This window comes from Meleagris gallopavo, chromosome 26 (assembly GCF_905368555.1).
Source record: "Meleagris gallopavo chromosome 26, MGAL_WU_HG_1.1, whole genome shotgun sequence".
Classification (NCBI taxonomy): domain Eukaryota; kingdom Metazoa; phylum Chordata; class Aves; order Galliformes; family Phasianidae; genus Meleagris; species Meleagris gallopavo.
Window position 1 is genome coordinate 3,000,788 of NC_139429.1, and position 24,161 is coordinate 3,024,948.

The 24,161-nt window shown below is 46.9% G+C and overlaps 1 protein-coding gene across 21 annotated transcripts in view; it reads right to left on the reverse strand.

Annotated features, from left to right (window-relative positions):
• The window catches only part of GRAMD1B (GRAM domain containing 1B), a 111,092-nt gene that overhangs the window by 54,589 nt on the left and 32,342 nt on the right, over positions 1-24,161 (reverse strand). For 6 of the 21 annotated variants that reach the window (XM_085209382.1, XM_085209383.1, XM_085209380.1 and 3 more), the window contains exon 2: positions 21,601-21,678. The exons of 1 other annotated variant lie outside the window; for it this stretch is intronic. In XM_085209382.1, the coding sequence (XP_085065508.1) occupies positions 21,601-21,678 (78 nt within the window). Of the gene's footprint in view, positions 1-3,441; positions 3,694-9,458; positions 9,535-9,662; positions 9,707-10,201; positions 10,444-13,628; positions 13,664-18,871; positions 18,997-21,600; positions 21,679-21,854; positions 21,875-23,801; positions 23,896-24,161 lie in introns of those variants that run through there. 14 more of the 21 variants (XR_014879710.1, XM_085209375.1, XM_085209372.1 and 11 more) reach the window with 11 other exon arrangements.

The following is a 24,161-nucleotide window of genomic DNA, read 5'->3' on the forward strand; positions in this document are numbered from 1 at the left end:
GTCGCTGCCTTACAGCACGCCTAACTGAAACCAACCCCACGTTAATCTTCCCTGCTCCCTGACATCAAATAAGGGCTAATTTTAGCTCTGCTGTTCTGTAACCCTACCTAGTTCCCATCCCACCCCCACAACTATATAATAGATCCTTCCTTCACATAAGTAGGGTGTTGGAACATTCACAGTTTTTTTTCTCACCCACAGGCACTTGGAGAAAAATGAATTGCAGGCTTATTTTTAGGCAGAGCCTTTGGCCTTTATTTTCTCCCTAGGTTCCATACAGCGGGACCTGAGGCTGAGAAATACCCCAACCAACAAACGAGCCACACAAGAGGAACAAGAAAAGAAGAAAGAGCTTTGCTCAGCATCCTATTTATGGGATGTGGAGCTCAGCTACCAGCTTGCTTTGGTCCCTGCAAGACTTCTTCAGTCATTTGCTTCGGCCCAGAAGCCTGAGGAAGGGAGCACAGCAGCAGCAAGCAGCAATGCCTGGGACTGGAGAGGAGAGAAAGCACAAGTCCTCTCACAGCATTAGAGCAGCACACGGTGACACAAAGACAACTTACCAAACCGGGACACCGGGCCTCAATGAGACAAATGCAAGTTGTGGGGTGGTAATGAGGCACCGGGGAACTGCAGGATCATTTTGGATAAGGGGATGCTGGACTGCAAGAGTGAGACACAGTGCTGGTACTCCGTGGCCTTGCACCACGACACCGTGCTGTCACATCGCGATGTCACGAAGCCGTGATGGTTACACAGCAGGGCTGTGCTGTGCTGCAGTGTGCTGTGACAGCCCAGTGACTCGACAGCACGCAGCTTTGACACGACACCAGATGGTGATGAGATCATTTTGGGCAAAATTAGGGCTGCAAAAAAAAAAAAAAACGCATGACATCGTCTCAGGGCTCAGCACGTGGTCCTGTGCCAAACCAGAGCTCCCCCTGCGACTCAGAGGTGGCCGAAGACACCCCGAGAAAATGCCCTGCAGCATCCTGAGCAGAGCAGGAGCACCAAAGCAAGGGCTGGGCTGAAGGCAGGCGGCTGCACATCCTCGTGGTCAGAGAGGGCAGCTCCTGCTGACAGCACTCTGTCCCCGTGCTGCTGCCCTTCCTGGTACAGAAAGAAATCATGTGTCCTTTCAGAACTGTTCCATGCGGAAATCTGCATTAACCCCAGCAGTGCCGGTTCAAGTTGGAAACCCTGCTTCTAAAGCAAGGACCAAACTGTGTTTGAGGCGCTTTTTCTTTTTACTCGAGACAAATGCTAACCCTGCAAAGCAAGCTTATTATGAATATTTGAGGCCATCTGACCCACATAGATTTATCCAAGGCATGTCTGACAAGCAGCAGAGAACTCTGCGGTCTCTGTTTAGGTCTGTGCTCCTGGAACCACACTGACCAGCCCAGCAGAGACACACACATCTACATAGGTGAACTTAAACAGCATCCTTAACACACCCTTTGGTGCCTGGATACTGCTGAACAATAAAGTAAATAAAACTGTGTGCAAACACAGACGTCCTTGAGGAGGAACATAATGACTGCTGCAGAGATTCAAAACGTTGCAGGCTTTTCTTAAACACGGGGAGCCATCAGAACAGCGCACTCGTTTCTCTTGGGATTCTGAGGAAGATGAAGGGGGTGCTGGGGTTTGGGCAGCACTCCCTAAGCATTCCCAGGGAACAGCACAGCTGCACAGCTCCCTGCTGCCCACACAGCCCCAGGGCAGCACTGTGCACCCAGCAGCTCGCCAGAAGTGCTGGGCACACACACAGCTCAGAGAGAAGAGCATCACCTGCTAAAACACCACGACCATTTCAGTGGTGCTGGAATGCCCCCCAGTCCAGCTCCAGCTCCTGCCCAGCAACACCTGCTCACCTCTGAAGCCTGACAAAATTAACAGATTGGCTTCCACGCTAATCGCGATAAGCGCTGTGATAGAACTGAGCGTGCAAAAGTGCTCCAGTTACACAACTAACAGGAACGGCCAGTGCTGCTCACGGATGGGCTGAGCCGAATGCAGCAGGGTGCCATGTTATTGCAGATCCACACCATCATGGCATTTCTAACACATGCTCAGCTTTACCCAGTAGTACGCTCAGCTATTATGCAACTCATCAGCCCAACTGCACACCACGTAAAGCAGCAAAAGGGGACAAAAAAGCTACGTATGGCTATGCTTTTTGTATACTCTGCCTTACGTATGGTCATATGTACGCAGGAAAACTCTAAAGGCTCTAACTACAATTAAATAAAAGGCAAAACTACAGAAATCAGAAGAGATGCCCTATTGAGTCATCCCTGGCTCCAGCCCGTCCCCTGGGGCCCAGCACAGGATGCTTCCTACTGCTGTGCCCTACTGCTTTTCTTCCACAGCAAAAATAATAATAATAAAAATAGCCACAATAAATAAAATAAACGAAAAATAACTTTCCTGCTTTCTCACACTTTATGGGCAAGGATCTCAGAGTACTAAATTCAAACTGATGTGAAACTACAGAGTTCAGCAAGAGGCCGTTATCCCTATGATTACTCCCTTTACCATTAGAGAGGAAGAGGATTAAGAAACAGGCCTTCATTGCTCCTGTCATCCCCCTCGGTGATTTCACTCCAAATTACAAAGTCACATTCCATCATTCCACAATGGAACCGTTCCCATCTGATAAAGCTGTAATTAAATTGATTTCATCTTTGTAATTCAAAGGCTGTTTACTGCAGCTGGGTACTTTTGACATGCTCAAGATCTTATAAAACTCGGCTAGCAGAGATCTGTATTAGACACACCGTATGCGTAACTGCAACTGTATATATCCCCTACATATGTAAAGCACCGATCTTAAAAACGCGAGCAATAAAAATATTTACATGCAAACATTTCAGATACACACCCAGCTTCGCTGAGCAGCTTCCACCTCCACACCCATCCCTTCTGCTCCCCCCGGTGCAGCCCGGTTTGCTTCCCCGAACCCCAGGAGCATCACGGCGTTCCGGAGCGCCGCGGTACCTGCAGGGCGCTGCCAACTCCCAGCCGTCCTTAGGGAAAGATGTCGACAAGGTGCATGTATCCCCGAAAGCAGCTATTTAAAGGACAAGCCTAGCAGAAGCCATTCCACGCACGTAGGACGCAAGCCATATCCTCCACCTTTCTTCGGGGAAAACCTTTCTTTTCTCTATCTCAATACGTGCGCTCCAGGCGCTCAGGTGCGCGGATGCGATGTGCGCGCATCCAGGGATGCAAATTCATGCACAGCCCCGAAGAAAGCGCTCAGAGGAGGAGAAGCGGCGGCCCGGAGGCAGCGGATGCCCGGAGCAGAGGACGGCGCGGAGAGACGGAGACGCCCGAGCAGGAGGAAAAGCACCGCGGATTCGGTGGATCCCCGCAGGGCTGCTGCGGCGGAGCGGCGTTCGGGAGCGCTCCCCCCGCCCCCGTCGCTCCGCTTACCAGGCGAGCTTGAAGCCTTTCATCAGTACAGTCACGAGAAGCCGCTGCCCGCGTCCTCGCGTGCCCACCGCCAGCTCCGCAGCTCCCAGGACATATTGGAGCGGAGCCGGCCGCCGCGCTCCATCCACCGAACCCCCCAGCGGCGCGGCCCCGCCGCCTCCCGCCCCCGGCGCCCGCCCCGAGCGCGGCCGAGAGGCGCAGGGCCGCCCGCAGCCGCACCGCCGGCTCCCGAACCGCCCCGCCGCCTGCTGAGCATGTGCGGCACCGCACGGCCCGCCCCCGGCACCGGCCTGGGCTCCGCTCCTGTGCTCTGCTCTGTGCTGGGGGGCGGCGGTGCTGGCCGGGGCGAGGGGCGCTGCGGGGCGACGAGTGACGCAGAAGGGCGAGAAGCGGCCGTTCCCGACCCGGCTCCCTCCTTTCCTTCTCCTCACGCCTCGGGGTTCTGCTTTGTAGCCCGAAGGATGCATCTGGGAAGTGATTTTTTGTGACACCTTGAATGACAAACCTCACGGTCCAGCGGTGATGCCGCTATTAATGGCTGCAACACAAAATGCCCATCTGCAACAGCTTGAGCTCCGTTCGGCTCCCTGTGTAGCAGCAGGGAGGACGAGTTCATCACTTCTGGTTTAAAAAGCTTTCTGTGAAATTGGTCCTGAGTAGCCAGGAATCACTGATACACCATGTGCATCAACCTTCAAACAAAGCACCAACCATTCCTCCTCACCTCTATCTCTAATCAGCCCACTCAAGAGCAGCGCCAGACTTTTTTCCCCCCCGAATGATGGCACCGAAGCACAAGCAGAAGCAAATTTCTAGTTCTGATTTCAGCTAGAAATAGCTTTGGGCATTCAAAACCCACAGCTGAAAGGAAACTGGATTCTCAGCAGGGACAGAAGTTTCAGAAAGCACACAGTGATGCTGAGATGCCTTTCTCAGAAGTTGAATTGTAAAAGGGAAAAAGCAATTTGATGCTAACCCCATCCAGCTGGCTTCCCCCAGGCTTGTAACAGGTTGCACTTTCTGTTTCAGCATTTAATACTGAGCTGGCTGCAGAAGGAAGCAATGAATGGGGAACTGCATCCTGCACACAGCCGCCCTCTGGTCCCATCTGTGAAGGGCGGAGGAGAAGTAAGTGCCCCAGGAGAGCCACTCCAGACAGAGAAGTTTGAGATAAAACTTCATTCTCAAGCTGTTAAGAGTTTGTTTGGAACATGAGCTTTGCAGCATGCCTTTTTATTTCCAGACAAAACCCACTGACAACTTACAGATGCATTTCCAAATGCCACAAACAACATGGGAGAAACATTCAAATCAGCCCTCATTCGGTCCATCCTATATGAGCTGCCTGGCCTCAGCTCCAGAGCTGCTTCTCACCATGAAATGCTGCACATCTGTGGCCTGCAGGTTGCAAGGAGGGAAGCAAATCACAATGCTGTAAAATGGGTCAGGAGACCTGCAAGCTTGGCAAATCTGGGACAGACTAATGCTGCAGTCACATGTTTAGAAATCAAAGCTCAGGCAAGAAAGGTATTAAGAGATAAGCAGTCATTTACTTTAAAAAAAAATATATATATAGAAGAGTAACGTGAAGGTTAGGAAATTATCAAAGGAAATAGATCACTTAGAAGTGGGAAGTATCTGTATGAGCAGACTGGCAGGAGCTGCCATCTCCATCACAGCTGCAATCTGCTCTCTGCAATGCTCACAGCAGCAGCCTAAGAGAGAGGATGACAGGTCACCATCCAAAGCAAACCCCATGCAGGTGACCCTATGTCACTGCTGGGGACAGTCTCAGTTCTGCCTTCCCTTGAACTGCTCCCTCTGTGGCAGTTTGAACTGCATGGGCAAACCCTTTCCTTTCTCCTCCTTCATCTGCAAGGGATACTCAAGAACAAGGAATATTAACATTTAAATAGGGTAACAAAAGAGCACATGTAGGTATCAAGAGAGGTAGGCTACCTGCAGCCACCCTGCCCACCTCCACAGAGATAAGAATACTTACAAGTCACACTAAGCTGAATTTCAAATAAATTATCTACCTACTCCATCCTGAGCATCCATCCCACAGAGCAGAGAATGGGAAAGCAGAAAAGCATCATGTGATCCAGGGCTTTAAGGGATCAAAAGCAGTTCTGGCTCTGCTATAAAGCTCTGGTTGGAAACTGGGCAAACTGTGCATGTCTTCTCATTGATCTGAGACTGCACTGCAAGGAGATGCTCATCATGTTGTGATATAGAAGCTCCAAGGGCAGGCTGCGTGTTGTGTCAACGTGAACACAGATCATCTTAGATGATCATGTTCTGCATGCAAGAGCCCTCCCAAAATCTCCTTCTTTTGGACAAATGCTTCTCTCTTTCCACATGAATGGCAAAAAAAAAAGTAACTAAAATAAGAACGCAGTGTAAATATGAGTTTTCACTTCTGTTTGTTGTGATGTTTCAGAAGAACGAGCGCAGTGGTTGAAAACAGAAGTGTTTCTGAGAGTGGGCGTCTATTTGGCCAGTATTAATGACCACAAAATCCTGCTTCCTTCACATCTCACAGCAGTGGATTGGAAACAGTGAGAAGTGCCCTTCTGCTGAGGAAGGAAGTGGTCTCCAAAGTACCAATGCTTAACCAGAGCACCCAGATCACAATTCCACATCTTCTTCAGTGTCGTGCTCTGTTCTCAGCTCCCGTTCATACACCAATCACCACATCACTTTTTTCCCTCCTCACTCAACTCTAATTTTGCCTTATTTTTCCCCAGTCCAACCTTCTTTCTTCTTTGTATTTGTTTGCAGTCTACCTATTTACATGGAGCCAGATGGGTATTTGCACCAAGGACTGCCCTTCATACAGGATGTTGGATCAGATGCTCATCATCTCCCTTCTCACTGTAAAATATCTAAGGCAAATTATTTCCTTTCTGCAGTAGAATTTTTATTATTTAGGAAGGGGATCCCATCTTTTTGACTGCAATGCACTATTGTACATAGTTACTACTATGTACAAGAACTACCAGCACAACAAATGGACACAGGGCCCAACTCATCCCCTGTCCTCCCCACAAGCAGAATTCCCATCAACTTCAATAGGGATTCAATAAGATAATTTGGCTCCTGGCCTACAACCAACAGCATTTGGGAGACTTCAGATCCAGAGCAAGAACACCATGGATACAGCCTCCCCTTGGGGAGCACCTGTCAGGATGAGGAAATCAAACAGCACACACACACTAAATACAGCAACAATATCAAAACATGCCCAGCTTTCCCAAACCTAAAACACACTCGAGGATTCTGAGCAGCAGGAAAAAGGGGGTTAGAAAAAAGAATGGATATTTTCCTGACCTGCAACAACAAACCCTTTACAAGAGGCTGTAATACACAAAACTGAGCTGATTTTTTGTTTTCTGACCTCCACCTTGGATGAAAGAAGAACTAAATGCTTGTGTCCAGATGTGCTTGTGCCCAGCACTGTGTCACCTCTACAGTCAGGGCCCAGGTTGAACTGAAAGCACAGAGACCACTGCTGAAAATCCTGCCAGCCGTTACTGTTTGGCAGCGCTTTATTCATAGAACCACAGAATGGCCTGGGTTGCAAAGGACCACAATGTTCATCCAGTTCCAACCCCCTGCTATGTGCAGGGTCACCAACCAGCAGCCCAGGCTGCCCAGAGCCACATCCAGCCTGGCCTTGAATGCCTCCAGGGATGGAGCATCCACAGCCTCCTTGGGCAACCTGTTCCAGTGCCTCACCACCCTCTGTGTGAAAAAATAGCAGCCAGTTTTCCTTCGTTACTCCATCGTCCTTCTCCTCTTACTCCCCTCACCAGTCCCAGTCTCAGCAAGAGTCATCTAATACAAACCAACAAATATCCCCACGCAGGAGCCACGAGGTGCTGCTACCAGGCATCTTTTCGCACTTCACTCATTGTTCGAGTTACAGCTCATAAGACAAACAGATTTCCTTCAAGACAGAACACGTAAATCAGGTGCTTAATTACCTCTGCACCACACCAGCAGCACTGAGGACTTGCCGTGTGCACACTTGCAGTGCAGAAAGCAGAAACCTTCTGCTGTGAGGGGAATGGAAGCCATCTCTGACTTACATTCCACCTTTCCACTCACTGATTACCCGGAAGGTGATTCATGCTTTCCTGGGAAGCATTTGAGCATCACGTCGAGCCAGTTTTCTTTGTTAATGGGTTAATTGCGTTACCCTCTGGTTCTCAGCAAGGGGCAGGAAAAAAAAACAAAACAGTGCTTCTACATTTATTGGGACAGTATAGAAGCCAAGTTGTGAGGTGATGGGACAGCACATCATGATCCCACTGCAGAGCATCCCACAGCATGCACAGGGCAAGCAGCATTTGATTGCAAGAGCAGTTCCAGAAAGCCTTACAACATGAGTGAACCATCACCCCAAGATTAAAGCCACAAGCTATGCATTGCTCAAAGCTGTGCCTCTATTTTTGAAGCACTCAATATGGGACCCTTCTCCAGCATGGCAGGAAATGCCAGTTCCTGAGATGCTCTGGAAGGTGTCCCAGCAGCAAAGGAAGCAGCGGTGCAATACAACGGAGAGCAACCATGGAAGTAAGCAACATCCTGTGCTACAGCCCTGCGATGCTCCCAGCACTCAGGCTGACAGAAATAAACCTCTCCTCCAATTCTTTGTGGGTATGCAGTGACAGGCAGCTGAAGTCTATGAGAATACGATAGTGAGAATGATTTTACCTGTATAAATGTTGTTTACCCTGAAGCATTTCATAGATTTTTATTAAATAATGCCACAAACTCAAACCCTATATAACCCAGTCCTGGGACTAAACAGGGCAGCTGCTCACAAGCATCATGCAGTCTTGAGGGAATTATGACAATGTGAACTGGAAAATACACAGTATTCAGCAGAAATGAATTTTAACTATTTTCCCTTTTCCCATTTAAGGGAAGTAACTAAGATAAGGACAAAGCCCTTCAATCTGGACAGCACCATGGGTTTTTGAACTGAGGACTGCCTCCAGGAGGCACCTGCTTCACGTGGAGCACAGAACACCACATTGCCAGGCTTGAGCATCCAGTTCAGTGCAGGTGCTTTATAACCACTAATGACATTTCCCACTCTTTCCAAGCTCTGCCTTCTCAACCTTGCTCAGTGGCAAACACTGCTGACACAAAAGCACACCAAGAGATGTCCACAGGCAGTTTGCACATTAGTCTTGCTGCGATGCCAAGTGAAGTTGCACTAAGGGCAGGTTCGTGATAGAAAACAGCCATTTGCTACAGAGACACCATCAACATCCCCTGCTATGATAGAGAACATCTAATAGTGAGCTGGCTTAATTCTTCCCAGTCCTCCCTGGAGGAGCATGCTGAAGCCATGTGTAGCATCTATCTCCCTCCCCATATCCCTCTCACTCTCTCCCCCTCCATTTCCACACATTTCCCATCTGCCAGCCCAGAGAGCAGAACCTACAGCCTGGGCAAAGCCAGCAGAGAAGCCTTGCACAAAAAGGGCGGATGCATCTACAAACTCCAATTACTGCCTCACTCAGCACTCCCCTGAGTCCTTCCCCACCAAAAAAGAAAAAAAAAAAAAAAAAAAAAAAGAAAAAGAAGAAAATTAAGCTGCCAAAAGGCATTTCTGCTCCACAAGACAGACTCGGTGGGAAACCTTAAGCACCCTCTAGCGATCCCTTCTCATACAGCAGCAATGCAGGCTGCAGCCAGCATCCCAGCTCTCTCCTCGGGTTTTCCTTTGGACAAAGGAAGCCCTGCCGCCGGCAGCAATGCAGACTCCCATGTTTCTCCTATCCCCACATCAGCCTAGAGCATCAATATTTTAGGGCAGGAAGATTCTTTCTGAAATCTTACATGCAAAGCACTGCATGGCCCCAATACCAACTTCCTCCTGGAATGCAGACCCTGCTGCCAACCCCAGCACTAAAACCACTCCCAGCTTGAGGAAAAAGGGTCTGGAGAAAAGAAAAAGGGTGAGAGAAAGTAAGAAGTTGCCAAGCGAAACCACTTACGCACAGTGAGGCCGGCAGCATTTCCATCCTACCTTTGCTGTCGCCATATCAGACGTCTCCATGTTTTCTGCTTGGCCTATCAGTAAAGAAGGGCGTTGAAGGAAAAGGGGGAGAGAAAAGGAGAGTCAAGAAAAGGATGGTGAAGAGAGGGCAGACAGTTTGACAGGTGGATGGGAGCGACGTGGAAGTCATGGAAGAGCTCACCATGCTGCCCCCAAACAAAGGAAAAGCATCTCAAGCTGATGGTCCCAGCTTAGATTCCCAACTGAAGGCCGGCACAAAATCCATGGAATTTAGCAGCCCTCCCTGCTGCTACCCCCCCCCCCCCCCCAGATTATTGTAGGATGCTAGGGAACAGCCTGCCTCCTCCCCGACTTCAAGTCTGAGCTCCTGCAGGGAGCAGGCAGCGATCCACCCCTGCCTGGGGGTAAGAGGCCATGCTGCTCTTCCTCCTCCTTGCTCTATGGTAGGGGAGAGGGGCAACAAACCACTAATGTGGGTGCTTCAGAATCAGGAGAAAGGAGAGTAGTGAGTGGGGCTTGGGCAGCGCAGTGGGTAAAGGAGGAGGGATGAGGTGAGAGGAGGAGGAAGAGGAAAGGAAAGACAGCCAGACAGGCAGAGAAGCAATGCTGCAAGAAAAGATAATCATAGCAGAGACCATTTAAAGAGAGAGTAACACGTGCAGAGAAAAAAAAAAAAGAAAGGTGGAGGTTAGTCATCTGCACCCTACTGAGAGCACTCACCTGAGGATAACACACAGAAATGACTGGGCCTAAAACTAAGAACTCTGTGGTGCACACTGTCAGCTCAGACGCTGCAAATATCAAATCATCCTCTAAGCTGAATCTGTGCTGGCGTCAAAAGGCACCCGGAGCTGCTGAGGCAGTGATTGGTGGCACGGGGTGACTTCAGCCAGCCCCAACCATCACCCAGCCTCTCCCTCTCGCTCCTCCTGGTCTGCTCCAGACACAAAACCAGGCTGGAGTCGGTGAGCCAGCCAGGAGCTGCTGCATGCAAGTGGTCAGAGCATCCCGGTGCTGGCAGAGCAGAGAGACGTGAGCAATCCGGGCTGGGAGGGAGGGAGGGAGGGAGAGGAAGGCTGGAAAAAAACCACTGCAGAGCTCAGTCAAATTAAGAGCCTCTGAGGGCTAGAAACATCACTGCATGAAAGTGCTTATTCATAGAGCAGTGCAGCAAGCGGTGCTCCAGCACACGGCAGGCACTGCACACTACAGTACACAAAGCCCAGGGGGCAGTGGCATGTAATTTACAATGCACTTAACAGTTTACATGAATTCAAGGGCAGCTACCTATTTTCTGCAAAGCCGTGCTACTCATTTCTTGTGCAGAGGCATACGTGCACACACCCCGTAAAGCAGTCTCATTGAGTTTTATTGAATTAAATGTACTACATTCTATGTTCTATTAAACGCATATAAAAAGGGTGTATTTCTGGTGCCTTTCATGTAGTCACCTAGTCAAAAATCAGTTTGCTTTTCAGAAAAAAAGCCCAGTTCCCACTCTGCACTCTCATTACAGCAGCTAATTCCAGCTTGTGAACTTAAGAGCAAAACAGGAAACATCTCCTGAGGAAGTCCACTTTTCGGAAGCGAACAACCCAGTGTGACACACTGAGCTCTGGGTAAGGATCCAAAGCTCTATGAATAGATACAGCTATAGAATTGCATTACTTTGGGGTGTGAGCCTGCAAAGCCTCAAAGATCCCCATGAACTTAAACATGAGTTCTTTAGGCACCCACATGATGGATACAAAGCTTCTGTGGAATACGCAAGCAAGACAGAACCCTGTCAGTGACAGGGCGAGTGGGAGGGAAAGGTAGGGAATAAATAAACAAGTGAACATTAGGGGGAAAGAGAAGAAAACTGAAGTGCAGCCGAACGTATGGAAGAGGTAGTTTGACTATTCTGCACCTTAGCATTTAGGAAAACAAGCCAGGTGGATAAATTCCCAATTCCTTCCCAAAGTCAGCAGCATTCTGCAGCCCCACAGCCTCTGCTGTCAGATGCAATCACAGCGTCTGCAAGCTAGGACACACCTCCATTTCCCAGGGAAAAAAAAAAATCTCAGAAGGGACTTCCCTGTTTGCTGCAGCAGCTGGGAAGTCACGTGAGACTTCATTTTCAGAAATAAAATATGTATTTTGCACTCCTGGCATCATGGGAGGTGTAGTCATACTGTATGCAGAACAGAAAGTGCATCTAAGCTACTTCTTTCTATGCCAAGTATGGTTTAGCAGGGCATGAAAATTACGCCTGAGGGTCTTGGCAGGGAGAGCAAGGCTAAAGAGTATTGTAGCAGGAAAGAGAACTTTGGCTATCATGGAAGAAAAAAAAAAAAAAAAAAACATGAAAGGAAGCTCCTTTCTGTCCAGAGATGAAAAGAAAGTAATTTCCTGTAAAGATTTGGAAAGGGAAGAATATTTTTCAGAAGGAGAAAGATGATCAATATCGGCAGAGTAAAGAAAACAGGATGATTCAGAGCAATGCTGTAACAAAAGAGGCCTGTTGCTTTCACACAAAGTCTTCTGGCTCTTCTTCCCATCATTGTCTTGGAAGGTTAAGAGTTCAAACTTGCCTTTGCCTACAACAGTGCAACAACCCTTCCAAAAAAGGCTCATTCAATGTGGGAAGAGGCAGGCTAACAAAAGACAACTTCATGACTCACAACATATGGATTATGCCTTGAAACTCCTTGATCTCAATTTGTCAGGAAGTTAAAAAGCCATCTTTCAATTTTACCTTCCATTGCAAGTAACCTGCAGCAAGCAATGGGAAGGCAGTAAGGCTTGATAGTTTGGGGCACAAGTGCTATGGACTGATCACCTCCCTTTTTGTTAGGTCAGGATACTTTGAAGTAACTCATGGCATGGGATGCATCATGCCCAAGCCTGACACCTTAACAGGATGAGAGTATAAGAGTATAATGCTCAACACTTGATCTCTCAAAATCAGAGCGCTCTGAAATGCCTGACAGCCTGGATCCTTTGTAATAAGACAACTTCCAGGTATGTCAAGCTAAATCTTTAAATAAGATACGAACTTTAGCCTTTGGGCTGGCACGGCTTAAAGAAATAATCCATAGAGGCGCAGAGGTAGCAGATCAGAGAAACAAAGCTTTCTGTACTGGTCTGACCCATGCATCTAATGCAATATCCTCTCCCAGGCAAAAAAAAAAAATAACTTCAGATGCTGCAGATAAAGGGGTGAGAAGTATTGCAGCAGGAACACGCGCACAATGTGTCGACTTCAAGAATGAACAACTAGAGAAATCACCGCAAAGCCTTGAAGGAAAAGAGCCCTCTTGTTTTTGAGCCAGAGAAAGCAGCTGCTCCAGATACAGCTCTCAGACAAAAGCCTCCAACTTGCAGACAGAGGCATCTCAGCCCAAGCACACCACGCACACTCCTACATGTTAGAGGGGCCTTCCAATAGAAGTGGCATCAACAAGGTGGAACAAAGGGTGACTGCTTGCAACTAAGGGTATGATACAGAGGATGACTTATCTCAGTGTGTCACAGACCACAGAGCCAGCCTTCATTCAGAAACCCAGAATGATTCCGAGTTTGAAGGCACTGATGCATGGCAGTTGCTGCACAGAGAAAGCAACAGCCTCTCAGACTCAGGATATGTAAGGAAATCTGAGCACCTCCATGTCTAAGCCTGAAGTGAAGCTACTCCTTTTCCACAACAGAGAAATACCATCACCTTACCACACCTGAAACCCTGACAGACCAACATCCCTCAAGCAAGGCCCATGTTTACATGCGACCTGCTATTTAAACAAAAAGAAAAGGGTAAGGGAAAGAGCACAGAGGCCTTCTATAACCAAAGATTTACGGTGGGGTACTCCAGAGGGAAGGGAGAACGAGCAGCAGAGAGGGCTTAAGGAAGAGCTCTAAGTGAAACTTGCAGGAGCACGGAAGAAAAGCAGAGGTCCAGCAGGGGGGCTCAAGGACAGACCTTGGTTAGTACCCATGATAAGAGCTGACCTTGTTACGATGCATGGCGCGGTGGGGAGACGCATGCTGCCATCTTATCACCGAAATGCACAACAAATACTCTGCAAAGGCCAAGAAAGAAACAGATGGGAAGATAAACGAGGAAGGAGGAGAAGGGAAGGAGGAAATGAGGAGGTAGGTAAGCACTCACACGGTTACAGTCATCAGCATAGGGAAGTCTGTCCAAGTGCCATGTGTTCCCCAGAAACCTGAGCAAGTGTTGCTTCAGCAGCGAGGGAGTGAAACGCTGTTTAGTCAGAAGATGGAATCCCAGCTGGCTTACACACACACAGCAGTTTTGGGGAGAAAGAGGCACAGATTAGTGACCTCAGAGTCCACAGCAGAAAGATGTAATGTCACCATTAAGATGGCTCTGGGATGGCTTTCATCGATGCTATCCTGGTGGCTGCTGTTTGGCCCCAAAGAGAAGGAGCAGTGACCAGGCTGGTGAGAATGCAGAGCAATGGAGAAATCTCCAAAGAGCCTGCTCTGCGCAAGAGGCACTGGTTTCCTTTCTGTGCTCTCAGATTTCTTCTATCACAGGCGATTCAATTTTAAAGGCACAGCATCACTCAAACCTGCTATGGATGCTCCTGCTATGGGGGGGACGCATAGATGAGCTCCTCGCTGGGTTGAGCACTTTGCTAAATGGAGATAGAATCTCAGGGTGGAGAGAAAGCATACGAAGAGAAGCAACTAAAACCCAAAGTTGCAAGAACAGCTCTCTGTAGAGCACTTAATGCTTCACTACCTCTTCCTTACATTATTTTTTGTGCATTGCATTTCCAAACAGTATCTTATTTCCAGCATTCATGGAATGCATCAAGAATCAAACACTGCAGAACTCCCAGGCAGCCCCAATCTCGTTTCTGCCTCTTTGTTTTGTATTATATGTTTTCAGTGCTTGGTATTTCCCCATTTAGGCAGCCAACTATGAAATGCAAAGATACACATATTTTCCAAGGTAAACATTGTAAATATGCCAAAGATAAGCAGCACTAAAAGCATGAAAAAGGCCACTGTAAAGCAACAAGAACTCCAGAAAAATTTTAAGAAGCTTCCAGTTTCTGCCCCCCTGATATGTGCCAGTCCTGCCTGTTCATTTACTGGCTCAACAGATGGGTTTTAACCTCCTTAGCCCTGCAGTGCTTCTCGCTCAGCTATTCTCTTGAGTAGTTATCTTTTCCATGCCCACTGCACATCCAACAAGTCACTACAAATTAGCAGATTTCACTTCATCTCCAAGGCTCTCAGGAAAAGCTTGAGAGCTTTGAGACCTTAACAGCAACCTAAGCAGATTTCAGTTGCAGCAGCTGAAGGGACTGGCACCTCAAGGCACCCTTCTCACCTCACCCCTTGCCATTAGTTACAAAGCACTGTACTAAGAACAGCAGAAGGGGTTTTATGCACTTCCTTCAGACATAACAAGCAGTTCCATCTCCTTACTTGAATAGTCAGTTGTAGCTCTGTTGTAGCACAGTTGACTAACAGGACAGTCACCTCACCTACTGAGATTTCTTTTGGGCAGCACAAGTTCATCTTTTATTAAGAAATATATAAGCTTCACTTCCAGCTCTCATGAAGCATTTGAAGAGGGAAACATCTTCAAATCTGGGGCTTTTTGGCCCCAAGCTTCTCCACTAAGCTAAAGGACAGATTCTGTTACCTTTCTTCTGTACCATCCTCTCTACCAACCATTTGTCTCGATGTACATCTAGAGCTGGAGTTTCATGCAGGTAACACCTAAACAACACATCAGGGCCCTGGCTACAAGTGGGGACCTCAAGCACTACTTTTTCCTGAGCTTCTTCTCATAACAAGGAAGAACTGCTGTGAAGAAGGGACCTGGAGAACTATGCATCATCTCTGTGCCCACTCCTCCCCCCTGCTTTATTTTAAATAACACCTTTGTTTTACTGCACTGCATTCATCCATCAATCATTCCACAAAATACAAAGGAAGAACACGCTTCCAGATCTTATCTCTGCAACAGGAGTGCCAAGTAAGCTCCCTACAGGACTTGCAAATGCACTGAGGTTTCTCAGGAGATCTCAGTTAAAACACTTTCTGCAAAGGAAGGTGGGTTTCTCTGACAGTGAGACAGAAGCAATGCCTACACAGTGCTCTGAGAAAACCTTGTACTTTTACCACCACTTCATTTTTATGTGTTAAAAGAAGAGATCCCTGGTACAGTCACAACTCCTATACCCACCTTTGGGTATATGCAATATAATTGGAAGGATACACATGGAGATGCATCCCAGGTTATGCAGCTACCTATACAACAGAAGTGATGTATTCCACAGCTTAAGAACTTCTGGCCTATACTTGCAAAGTAAAAAAAAAAAAAAAAAAAATCTAATTCAGGTTATATAGCATCACTGTATAAACCTGGCCAAGCACTACCTGAATTAAGTGTCAGGCTCCCTCAGAAAGCCTCACTCCTCTGCATTCAAAAGCCTGAGCTCTGGCTGTGAGAGACTAAAATCAATTAAGTCCTCTAAAACCCTCTGATGGCTGCTTCTATAGCAGTATTGCTCTGAGGTACAGTAAGTGCTTTGTTGCAAGGTGAATCTGTGCAGGGGCTTAGCAGCTGAAAGCATGCTGCACCTAAGCCTGCTGACAGGAGGCTTACCTACTGAACTGGAGCTCTGTGAAATGGGATGGTTTACAGAAATGCATTCCAGCCTCCCCCCACCTCTGCATCCCTCAAGGTGTAATAGTCTGAATATCCCAACGCTCCCAGAGGATGCAGGGCTGATAGGGAAACCATTGCTGAAGGCCTCCAAGTGAAATACAGTTTCGCTACTGAACCCTCTGCTCTTGGGAACTGGCAGAAAAGCAGGGCAAGGAGTCTGCCCTGCATCTCAGATAAGGAAGAGAGACACTAGAACAACTCTCCTCCTCCTCCTGTTCCTGAGCATCACGAGTTGGTGACGCAGCCACATGAGGTCTGTCAGAACTCCTCTGCATTCAGAGATATGCAAGGCACAGCAGGGTTTTACCTAACAATAAAGCACTAGTCCAGTAGAGACAGAACTGATAAGGAAATTGAGAAGTGAGATCCAAATCCTGCTTCACCCTGCTGTTACATCTGGTGTAAGATCACTCCTTTCCTTGTGAAGTTCCACTACTGATCTGCATGGATGCTCTCATGCTAAAAGCTTAGAGCTGACTGAGTTTTCAAAAGGGCAACAGGCAGATACCTTTGTGCCACAGCAGCTTGGAACAGAGGGCCAAATTTTAAGAAGAATGATTTATTTTCAGTGATGGTTGGGACTCTGAACGTACTCTACCTACTGCCTGTACAAAAGCTATCTGTGATATCAATCAAATTGCCTCTCACCAGCAGCCACCAGCTAACACCGAGAGGCAGGATGTGTTACGTTACTATAGGAAGCATAAAATCACCCTGCTCTCAAGTTTGCCAATTGCTCTAAACTCTTCAAAGCTTCATACTGCCATGCTGAGCACACGAGCACAAGAAAGCCAGTTCATGCTCTGAAGTCTCCTCCTGGTTGCTGGCCCCAGGCAGAGGAGGTGTCTGTCCTTCCACATCCCTCTGTCCTGAAGGAGGAAGCATAGGGTGGATTCCCCTTGCTTCAAAATCACGAAGTGCTCTCAAGATCAGTCTCCTTAAGATTAAGAGGGAAAGAATGGAAAATAAAACACATCCTTATCCTCACTGACAGAACACCAGGATTTCTGGGAAAAGGGATGAAAGCTTTCATCCCAAACTGCTTACCCCTCTGCAGGGCAGAACCACTGAGCTGGCACCCAGGTGCAAAAGCAGCTTCTCAGCTAAACACAGAAAGAAGAAATTCATCTTATTCCAGCTGCTTGGTAGCAGCCTGCCTTATCCACCAGAGCAGCTTCAAGCACACTGTAATTAACAACAGCCCATCTTCAAAGGAAGGAACAATGCTGGCGCATGAGGAACAGGGCAGCTGCTATTTCCATTCACAATAGCTCTGCTGACAGCAGCAAATCTGGCAGCCCAAGTGGAGGAGAGCTCTTACACTGCTCTTCTTGTCTTCTGCAGCTCAGAATCACTGCTGGGCCCAACAATCAGCAGCAAGGAGGTGAGGAGGAGGGTTCAGAGAGGACATGAGCACTGACTAAATGTTAACCGTCTTTCCTGTGTGACAAAGGAGCTTTGTGCCATTCTGGTTGAGCTTCTCCAAAGTTGGTCCATTTAACATTAAGTCCAACTGACACAGCAGAGTTCGTGGATGTCAACTTTTCCTCATGTCAAGGGGAAAAGGGACACGGGATAGGAAGGTGCAGCATAAGCAAGTCCTGAGTGCACTACTGAAACACTGAATTTCTCTTAGCTTCTTAAACAGATCCCCCTAAAATACAACGTTGGCACTAATAAAAGATGTCTGTCCTCCTTCCAGATCTTTGCACAACTTCCTGCAGACTCAAACGGTAGAATTTCTTCAGCTTGTCTCATTCTTAAGCTGTTCTCTAATCCTTTTGCAAGTCCTCAATTTTGATCCATTGAGGAAACTCTTATTAGATTATGCAAAGGTAAAACAAGCCCCCACAGCCCCAGAATTACCAGAATAAGTTACTGCACAGACTAGGGGGCTAATTAAGATGCATGGCATAAAAAGCTGGGGCATTTTAGAAGTAGGTTTTCTCATTTCTTCCATTTTTAATCAAAAAGGCCCACCATAAGAGGTGAACTGCTTCTTTTCTCCCAGTTCTGTGCCCTATTGCTCTCCATTCCCATACTTCCCACATTTACGCCTCCAGTCTGTCTCCTTAGATTGCATACAAGGTTGAGGACCGATTTCCCCTCCAGCTCAGAAGTATCTCTGCGCCCTAGAACTGATAGGCACCTCAATGCCACAAGGCAGAACAAGTCCTTGGTCCAAGCACAAACAGGCTCATGACCTTAGGCTTAATCCAGAGCTCAAGGCAACTTATACATATCCTTGTCTTGTGACAATGATTAGGGAACTGTATATGTATACATCAAGGTCTCCAGCTGCCTCCATCCCAACCTTACCCACTCCAAATTTTAAGTTGCTTGTGAGAGCAACTATTTGGACACCAACTCAGCTCTACCACTTCGTACTCTTATGGATGTGGTGTTTCAGTACCTGAGCAACCCAACAGCTTAATCCAACATTTCCTGTGAGGTAACAAAATCTTCCTCCTTATTTCATAGACAGCATCATCTAAATGATTCATCCAAACTCACCCAAGATCAGAGAGCAGGGAGCTGAGCTCCAAGCTCAGGCAAAACCTAAGTCTTCCTAGCCTCACTTTTCCCTTCCATGACTCCAGAAAATACTCACATAGCACATATTTACCATAAAAATCAAACCTGTACAGGCTCCCTCTCAGCATTAGCAATGAGACATGATGCACATGACAACTTACATGATTTTGCAGAAGGAAAGCTTTTTCCTCAGAGAAGATACGTGCAGGTGACAGACCTGCCTCACTGCTGTGCTGCAGGACACCTTTTCGGGGTGTGGGTTCTGGACCATGGCAGTACTTCACAATTCACCAGCTGACAAACAGCTCACAACTCAAGAAACAGAGCCATTTGCCAACACTGAGTCTTCTCTGGAAGAGCCCACGGGTTGAAGCACAATCCTTGAAATCCCATCACTGAGCAGTTAACTCCATGAGCAGCATTCCCTGGTACCATAATTCACAGTAAGAGCACGCAGGCTAAGATCTCGCTTATGCCTGGTCCAGATATCAGTTATCTTCAGCTATGCATTTCTCTCCATTTTTTATTTTAAATCCCACAGTCCACATAGCAACTCAGCATCCTTTTATTTTGGCTGGGGTAGCTTTTTCAGCCCTTTTCCAGGCAAACTGATGTGGATGCTGATCTTTGCTCTTTCTCTGCTCTGCTCCTTGCAGTGCACCTGCCTGCAATGCCAGAGGCAGCATGCCAAGAGAAGGTGTGCAGCACAAGACTTCTTGTTCTTCCCTCTTCTGCCCTTGTCTTCAGCTTTTGTCACCACTTACAGGACTTATGAAGCCTCTTAGTTATTTTTAGTTAGAGCTCCTGTATCATCAATTAAACAAGCAAACACACCTGCCTGTAGGTCCTCACCAGTGTGAGGGAGAGAAGAGGTGAAAGCCCATGGGTGGAGGACCTTTGTTAGTGTTCAAGACCACCCTTTTAAAGAGCAAGAAAGCATCTCCTCATTTGTATGCAAGAGTCTGGTAGATTTACAGTGCTTCAGAAACAACCTTCAACTTTGCTAATAGGGATAATAGGTAGCAAGCTCTTGATAGTTTTGCTAGCTGAATTCACATCCAGTTTCACATTTTACAAGAAACTAGAAGTTATTTTGAGATGTTTTTAGAAAGTGACTTGAGCAAGAGTCTCTGCTATCCAAAGGGAGGCAACAGCAGTGAAGCTGGATGAAGTTACTTTGCAAAGTGTGGTCATATGGGTCATTTTAGGATCAGTATTCTTCTGTGAAAGCAAAACTGACTTGAAATTATATCCAGGCTGCAAGAACATTGCAGGCTCACCATCACTCTGGTCTGAGATCTGGCAGCACTCCATCAAACACACATCTCTTGTGATCTCACATCACAGAGATGCTCTCAATACCAGGCTAAGAGCTCTGGTTTAATCTACATATGAAACCTGGGAACAATTTGGAAGTGCCTCTTCTTGCCATGCCCAGAAAACCCCCATCTGAGTGTTAAGGAAGCCTAACTCTACCAAACCTATGAAATCCCAGACCAGTTAGTACAGCAACATGCAATATATATATATATATATATAGAAAGCCCAAGTGTAATTTAAGGACCCATCTGCTTTGCTGTCAGATTCTTTATTTACCAGTTGCAAACACTGCTCTCCACTAGTCAATTATGCCAGGCTCCAGAGCACTAGAGAGACTGATAATTGGAGGGAAACATATGGAGGAGAAGGTTAGCTGTGATTACCAAGTACTAATTCAGAGTCAAATTCTGCTGGGATATTAATTAGTTCTCCATGGTTGGTATGTTCTCTCAGGTCAGAGATTCCTCAGATGCTTCCTTAGCTGTTACTCAGTCCTTACTCAGTCCGTTGGTCTTTGACATCAGTGGGGAATCTGAGTTCACAAAGAGTTTGCCCTGCTGCAGTCAGTAAGAAGGGCCTTTGGCCTCAAGGATAGCTTGGGTGGGTAACTGAGTAACAGAGCAGGAGCACAACTCTGACTGCACACAGAGCACAACCCACATCCAGATGCTCCTCATGAAGCACTATGCAGCAGCAAAAAGGCACCTCTCCCCAACTCCCAGCACACACACTCCAGTCAGTTTTGCTGTGATCCACAGTTGCAACATTAAAGAAAAATGCAACACAGTCGCAGCATAAAAAAAATAATAGTATCTAAAATCTAGACCAAGGTGTTATTAGGGAAAGGGACCTGCAGGAGCCAACCCAGGACAGAAGAAAATGAAGCACTTTCAGGCTCACAAGATGAACTACAAGATACAGCAAAACTCTTAATCATATGGCTCTGGGCAGAGTAACAATAATAAATCACACACCAAAATAAGCATTTATTTTTCAACAGCTTCCGTGCCAGTACTGCAGCTTAAAGCAGTCATAAATCAACCCTAAGCACAAGAAACTTTTCTTCTTGAACATCATAGCTGCTACAAATGAGCTCAGATCACAGAACTGCTGGAGTTGGAAGGGACCATCAGTGCTCAGAGCCCCATCCAGTCTGACCTTGGCTGTCTGCAGGGATGGGACATCACTGCCTCTCTAGGCAACTCTGCCAGTGCCTCACTGCCCTTGTTGCAGAAAATACCCAAGAACTGTCCAAACACATCACAAGTACAATAAAACAGCCAACGGTCATATTATGCTGAAGACAAGAATTACATATGAAATTTCACCTGTGCATTTTCAAGGATCAGAGCTGCTTGTGATGCATTTGTCTCACACATTCTGCTATTAACTACATGAAAAACGCATCTTTCCAGACATCGCTAAGACGCGTTAAATCACATTTAAAAATGCAAATGACTTTTTTTTTTGTTAGATAACTCCGAGAAGGAACATAAGTGAGGTCTCAATCAGCCTGGCCCATCAGGATTGGTTTAGGAATCCCCTGCAGCTCAGCTGCTGCCAGCCCTACCTGTCGTCACGTGTGTGAGGGCTCAAGAATCGGGACGAGTCGTCATCGTGGCTGCTCTGCTGGCTGCTCTGCTGGCTGCTGCAATAGAAGAGAAGCAATTAAGACAGATTTCCCCATTAGACACTTCAGTTTTAAAGCTAGATCAAAAACAACACAAGGTTCATCCTTCATCTCACTAGGGTTGCAAAGAGAAACCAAGGAAGTAAGTTTGTATCTGATGTACGACAGGCACGAGTGGTTTAAAGCCTCTTCACCTCATCTAATAAAGTTTCCCTGAGTACTTTTGGAGATACAGAAGTCACGTTGCATGTTTCATCACACCACCCCAGAATGGTTTTCATACAGCATAACGTTCAACTACCAGCCTGCTGTGTGCTCACAGACCCTGTGAGCTGTGTGCCCCTGTGTCTGGGCAGCAAGGCAGCCGTGGAAGGGAGCCCTAAAGGCTGAAGTGGCCAGAAATGACCGCTGCATTTTTGGTGGAGAACTGCAAGCTGAGCCCACAAGATGTCACTCTTCCCCTGTAAATGGACCGGGGGTTTCTGTAGTGTTTTGTGGATTTGCTTTTTTTTTTTTTTTTTTTTTGGTGTTTGGGTTTTTGGTGTTATTAGTTCTTTTCGTTTTTGTAACAGCACTGTATGGAGTTGGTCTGATTCTCTACTAGCAGCCTCCACCAGTGCCAAGGCCTCAGAGCTCCTGCTGCTCATTTCTACGGCTTGTTTCCTAGCAAAGCTTAAGACCTGAAGAGGGTCTGATTCTGCCTTCAGACAACAGGCTGCAGCACAAAGAGCAGTTGTCCCTGGGCTGGCTTTCCTCTGCCCAGCCTGGGTACCCACCTGTGAGCCAGGGCAGCACAGCCCTACCACAAACTGTGCAGTCCCACCCAGGACGCAGTGCTTTTCCCTGACACCAGGAGCTACAAAATACATCATCTGCCACCGATAAACTACATGCTCAGGTATTAGACAGCATTTCTTCAGCCATTCTGTATAGTAAGTGGCTCAACGAGCTCCCCCCTACTGATTTTAGGGATCTAAACCCATCAAATCTCTGTCCTCTTCCACGCAGTGAAAAAAATCATTTGTTGTTAAGGTAGAAAGAAGAACAGGTTGAAGATTTTACAAGAAAAACCAATCATTTGCGAAATCCTTGAGCAGTACAGAAACTGGTCTTTGAGATCAGACTTGGGATAAAAAGGTTACCCAAATTCATGTTGCTTGGCTGGAGGTTTAAAATGCGTGCTTACGTACACACATAAATGCATGCATTTCCATCCATGTGGTGGGGGGAGCAACACACGTATACACAACCTCTTAATCCCACAAAGAGCATTTTCCTTGTTTCTCCACTGCATGCAATGTGGTTTTTCCATCAGAGCCAAGGCAGGTAAACATTATGGCACACAACAAGAGGGGAGAGATTGCACTTGCTGTTCCCACACCCACATACTCCATCGTTCTTCTTTTCCCATGCATCTCATAGCAGAAAGGACATCAAGAACAAGAGCTCTTTATTGGTTTCAAGCTATGAAACAACTTCTTACCAAAAACCATAACCAAGAATGTTCTCTAAACCAAGGGATAGTTTTTTAGAAAGCCAACGCTGGGTTATTACAGCACTGGGTGCATGAGGATCTCTCCACAAAATACGCACACCTCAGAGTTCAATGGCTCTCATTATATACATTTCACACACAAATATCCATACAATTCCCACAGAGTTCCCCATTTTGTACATATTAAGTCCAACACTCCACCCGCATCTGTCACTCAAGAGATTCTTGCAAGGATGTTGAGATAGACAGTTCTTTGGGCCCTCTGTATTGCTCTTTGGGTCTCCCCTCTCGCACCAATGGCTCTGTTCTCACCTGTACGGAGCACCAAGGGGTCTATTTGTTGAGTAACAAGAAAATTGTTTATGTCTTTTAGCATCCAGCTGAGTGACAACAATATATCCTAAACCAGAAAGAAAGCCTCTTCCCTGTACTTCTGAGCTCAACTATGGCTGAGTGAACTACATACACTGGAAAGAGTGCAAGAGAAGACAGAATTCCACTCTAAACTCCAAGGAAGCATCATCACCCTTTTGAAATTAAACTCATGGCAGGGATCACATCCATAGCTTCTTATTTAGTCACAAATGAAAACCTTCTCACAAAACTTTGCCACATCCATTTCTATTAAGCAGACAACGGTACTTACCGGAAAAAGAAGTCCAATATAACACAGCCCAACTACCACTCCTGGAATGCTGGCAGTCCCAGCTGAAGGTTTACTACAGTCATACAAATGTACCTTCGACCTCTTCATGCTCACTCACTCATCTCAGCTCAAGAAGTCCCTCAGATCAAGGTTTAAAGTTTAATGGAATTGCAACATCTTGCTCTCTTGTCACTGGCCAATGCTCAAGACAAGAAATTCAAGAAACTCAGTGCAGGAGAGGAAAAAAAAAACAAAACAAAAAAATCAGTTCTTTCCCCTCTCACCTACTTCAATGCAACAGAGTTTTGCATGGAAACTTTCCATTCAAGTTTAGGAGCCCTTCACATGAAGAGAAAGTCA